General features: G+C 38.4%; 2 protein-coding genes across 2 annotated transcripts in view; one reads left to right on the top strand and one right to left on the bottom strand.

Moving 5' to 3' along the window:
• Window positions 1-414, bottom strand: part of LOC122254006 (lysophospholipase D GDPD1) — a 21,971-nt gene extending 21,557 nt beyond the window's left edge. The window contains exon 1 of the mRNA XM_086532889.1: window positions 114-414. Coding sequence (XP_086389015.1) covers window positions 114-249 — 136 coding nt within the window. The 5' untranslated portion in view covers window positions 250-414. The remainder of the gene's footprint in view (window positions 1-113) is intronic.
• A 170-nt stretch (window positions 415-584) lies between these two features.
• Window positions 585-5,000, top strand: part of LOC122254007 (maternal embryonic leucine zipper kinase) — a 37,885-nt gene continuing 33,469 nt past the window's right edge. The window contains exons 1-7 of the mRNA XM_043017456.2: window positions 585-672; window positions 1,877-2,150; window positions 2,471-2,621; window positions 2,757-2,866; window positions 3,139-3,292; window positions 3,621-3,727; window positions 4,003-4,170. Of these exons, the coding sequence (XP_042873390.1) occupies window positions 1,995-2,150; window positions 2,471-2,621; window positions 2,757-2,866; window positions 3,139-3,292; window positions 3,621-3,727; window positions 4,003-4,170 (846 nt within the window). The 5' untranslated portion in view covers window positions 585-672; window positions 1,877-1,994. The remainder of the gene's footprint in view (window positions 673-1,876; window positions 2,151-2,470; window positions 2,622-2,756; window positions 2,867-3,138; window positions 3,293-3,620; window positions 3,728-4,002; window positions 4,171-5,000) is intronic.

Consider the following 5,000-nt stretch of genomic DNA (forward strand, 5'->3'; position numbering starts at 1 on the left):
ACAAATTCAGTAAAGCGAGTGGAAATAACGAGAATAACGGAGAAATAATCATAAATGCATCGAAATACCGCATTGCAGATGCCAAAAAATGCCAAAAAAATTGCCTTTCTTACCTCCTCTGTGACTTATATGCCTACAGACGAATTTCACGTCCTTCTTCTTGTGCAAGAGCATCGGGAACTTGAAGAGGATCAAAGAGGAGACGACGTAGCATCCTACAACGGCGGCGAGGATCATTTCGATTACCATTTTGTGGAGAGGAATTTTTTTCGAGAGGAAAATGTCACTCTCTCTCCCTCCCCGCCATCAGCTGATTACCCGACTGATGTTTTTGGCCGTTTGGTTTCGGTTTCGGTGCCTCGGAGGTGGGGAATTTCGTGGGGATTTCGCTCTGGGATTTAGAAAGGGTTCCGGAGATATGATCAGGTGATATATTGGGGAAATAAGGATATCGTCTGCTTATTCGTGCGCATGTCGAGCTTCATTGAGTGACGTCATCGAAACCTCAAAGCTGATTGGTCAAAGTCATGACATCACAAAACGCTCAAACTTGATTGGTCATATTCATGACGTCATAACTACCTCAATGTTGATTGGTCGTACTAGTGACATCACAGCGATCTCGACGCTGATTGGCCGAGACGGAACTCGAACCTCATTCAAGGGAGACTGGTAAGTGCGAACGATTTTCTCTTATTTTGATGAGTTTTAAGTCAAAATAATGGCAGGAGACTTATCACAGAGTGAAAACACAAACCAATAGACAAGTAGGGATAATTTAATCCGAGAAAAGAGAAAGGAATAAGGCGTAAAACAACCAAAACGAAAGTTACCTGCGAGACGACGGATTTAAACCATAAAACAATTATCATCCCTCCTATTTATACATCATTTTATTCCATATTTCCCCCTCTTCTCTCATTCTCCACCACGAAGACTTAATTATTAACAACCTCTCTCTTTCTCACATGCATCTACACCTTGTGGAATGCCTTAATGCCTTCAAATATTTGAAGTCAACTTACCTAATTGACTAGAATTAAAATGAATTGTGTTTAAATTACTCTCGTGTGGGAAGCTTTTGTCTCGTTTTATTAAGAAATTGAACTCGTAGTACATCATCTGTTGGTTGGTTTATTTGCGTTTGTTTGTTTTGTTTGTTTTATGGTTGTGTTTGCTGGGTTAGTGGAGTGGATTTTGTTGTTGTTGTTGTTCTTGTTTTGTTGAGGTTTATTCTCGTGTTTGTGTTTTTTTTTGTTTGTGTTTGTTATTCTTTGTTGGGTTTGTTGTTAGTCTATGTAGTATGTAGTTTATTTGTTCTATAATTCATCAGTACTTATTCTAACTCTTTAATTACTTTTGTCTCCTCTGATGGAGATAATTAGTTAATATATTAATTGATTTAGCAACTATTTTATCTAATTTATTAATGAAATTGATATAGAAAGAATATCAAATAGTTTTCATACCAATACGACATCTTTATTAGGGTGTGCTTCCTCTTAGACGTTGAGAGATGAAGGTCGTTAGAGTGTCGTGTTGTTAACTGAATAATTAATTGGAGTCGGAGTCGCTAATTGTCTGTTGATTGATGATTAGATGGGGAGAAGGTATGATGTGTCTTACCTTTGATGCGTGTTACCTTTGCTTTATAGGATAATATTGGCAGGAATGTTTCAAGTATGGGGTTCTGTTATTTCGTGGAAATGTTCGGAGGTTTCTTTAAGTCTTTAAGGAATGTAAGATGCTGTTGATGTACAAGTTTTGTGAATTTGCATGTAATTAATCATATTGAAAGGACAGCCTTTCGAAATTTACGAATCCAGTTGATATATGACTAATTAATGACCAACTAATCTCTCTCGTCTTGTTCCAGGACTGATATTAAACGAGCTCCCGAGAAGAAAAAGGACAAGGGACTCTAGGTTCCACAGACAAGCAACGGAGAGGGGTGAGGCTTCCGCAATCTAAAAAAACGCCAAAAACAGACAGCCATGCCGCAGCAGGTCTCCCCCTACGCCATACTGGAGGGCCAGTATGAGCTCCACGAGACCATCGGCTCGGGAGGGTTCGCCAAGGTCAAGGTGGCGACGCACATACTCAGCGGGGAGAAGGTGGCCATCAAGATCATGGACAAAAGGCAGCTTGGGGTATGGACAGCTCATGGGGCCGGCTTTGTGCTCATTCTTTTTCCTGGGTGATAGGTCTGTGGGGGAGGAGCAGGAGGAGGAGGAGGTGCTTCTGAAGTCTATAATGGGATAGTTTTTGTGAGGTGTTTTGATAGTTTCATCTAATCATTTTGTCTTACTCTCTTTAACACTCAAATATTGTATGATATATTATGTTATATAGCACAGCATAATAGATTTCTTCCTCTCTCAATATATCATCATGCTGTTTATAGCCCCCTCCCTAGTTAGAACATTCCCATTGCGATTCGTCCAGTCTTAAAAATCTCTACCTTTCGCAGGATGATCTCCCTCGCATCTACCTGGAAATCGAGGCCATGAAACAGCTGAGCCACCAGCATGTGTGTAAGCTTTACCAGGTGTTAGAGACAGAGACAAAGATATTTATGGTGCTAGAATACTGTCCAGGTGGAGAGCTCTTTGATTACATAGGTATGTCTTGAGGGTGAGAGTATTTTCATGTTGAGATGCGTGCAATACATTTCTGATTTGGTTTTCACTGAGGAATTGCTTTGTCTTCTTTATGTATGACTGTATCATGTACATTTAACTTTGATTTTATTACAGTGGAGAGAGATAGACTAGAGGAGGATGAGGCTAGGCTATTCTTCAGACAAATCGCTTCAGCTGTGGCTTACATTCACAGCATGGGGTATGCTCACAGAGATCTTAAGCCTGTAAGTATTCTACAAACATTGTGATTTTCCATACTTAAAGTATAGGTGTGTACATTCATTGATAGAAGCTAGAGAGGGAGTACACCTTGTTTCAAATATTTCATCAAATAATACATAGTTTAAGCATAAACCCTTTATTATCAAAAACTCTAGACTAGTAGTGAAATAAGCATAACTGCATTCCATGTTTCATAAAGCTTAGCACAAATATCAAACGCTTTTAATTCAAATGACATTTAGACAGCCACTGTATCTAAATCTTATTCCCGCAGGAAAACCTACTACTGGATGATGACCAGCAGTTAAAACTCATTGACTTCGGGTTGTGTGCCAATCCTGCTGGCGGCATGGACCAAAGGCTGGCAACCTGCTGTGGCTCCCCGGCCTATGCAGCACCAGAACTCGTATCTGGTCATCAGTACCTTGGTATGTGGTTGTCCTTGTCGCCTGTCAAGTCGAAGTGTGTTTGAAGTGAAATGAAATGCTTTCATGATTGTTTTTCTGCCCTGGTTGGAATTAGGAATTATTCTTCCCTATTCAGTATTATATGCTGACTTTAAAAGTGATATATTATTGTAAATGATTTTGCTCGATTAGATTGACTGTCTTTAATACAAACCAAGTGATGAGGCTATGTTGTTATCATTATGTCCAGTAGCCATACAATTTAGTTACATACATTGCCACAATATAGATCCCTAGAAAGTGGTCCACAGTCCATGAACAGTTATCAATTCCCTTATCTTTGTTACAGGTTCTGAAGCAGACATTTGGAGTATGGGAGTCCTGTTATATGCTCTGCTCTGTGGCTTCCTCCCCTTCGATGATGAGAACCTGGGTGCTCTATACAGAAAGATCCAGGTATGCTTCCTAGATTTGTTAATTTACGAGACAAACCTCTTGGAAAGTCAGTATGTGGATGGGTTACAGATGGTTTTATGTCATTCAGAATAAGTGTGTGTAAGCTTCAACCCAAAGAAACTCCTCCTTAACTAGGTTTTCATTATCTTAACCTCTCTCCTTAACTAGATTTTCATCATCATAACCTCTCTCCTTAACTAGATTTTCATCATCTAAACCCTTATCCTTAACTAGATTTTCATTATCTTAACCTCTCTCTCTCTCTCCTCTCCCAGGCCGGTGTGTACGAGAAGCCGGAGTGGCTGAGCGCAGGCAGTCGTGACTTTCTGGGCACCATGCTTCAAGTGGCTCCCAAGAGAAGGATTACAATCACACAGCTCCTCAATCACCCTTGGATTGTCCTGGGGCAGCCTCATGGTGTCGATGCTACCTCCAAGTACAAGGTACGATGATTTGTGATTTTGATTACTCTTTTTAATTGATTGATATACTTGTAATGTAATATATACTGTTAGTTGAGTAGGTTTAGTGCAGTATAAGTAGGCATTGATGATATTATTTTCCTCAAGTTTTAAAAATAGAGTAAGTGACATTCATATTTAGAGGAATATTATTGTAATTTTTATTAGTATCATTAGCATTGATGTTATTTTAAGGAGTAAACTATGTTAGAACACTGACATATCTGGTAGCACTGTGAGAGAATTGAGCTAAAATGCAATGTAAGTTTTCAAACAAGTATTATGTAATGTGGCCAAGCTTTAAAAAAATATAAATATCAAAGTAATAACCTTCATAAATTACTGCAAAGTATAATCAATTAACATACCTGGAAATCGTTCATACACACTTGTAAAGAATAGAGAAACAGGTGGGATGAGTAGCAGAAAGACCTTAATGTCACACGTACTTAATACCGTGAATTATCCTCATTGAGATAATTCTATTAAGTGGAAAATTGGGCTAGTGCTGTTGTAGATTTGACCTTTCGCGATAAGAGTAACCATGTCCTCGTAATACTGTTATATTTCAGACTTAGTAATAATGTGGTTGTGGGATATTATTATTATTATTATTATTTATATATTTTATTTTTTATTTTTTTTTTATGGTGTTGTGATTGCTATGATTACTATATGACCATGAAAGATGATTATTTTAAAAATGTGATAAAGCTTTGAGGGTACTGCTTGCTTAGAAGGGTAGATAGCAAAGCACAGATAGTTAAAAAAACAAAAACAAGAAGAAGAAGAAAGGGCATTTGGAGTAAAAC

This window comes from Penaeus japonicus, unplaced genomic scaffold (genome assembly GCF_977035675.1).
Source record: "Penaeus japonicus unplaced genomic scaffold, GWHDUDI00000001_assembly GWHDUDI00000038, whole genome shotgun sequence".
NCBI classification, from domain to species: domain Eukaryota; kingdom Metazoa; phylum Arthropoda; class Malacostraca; order Decapoda; family Penaeidae; genus Penaeus; species Penaeus japonicus.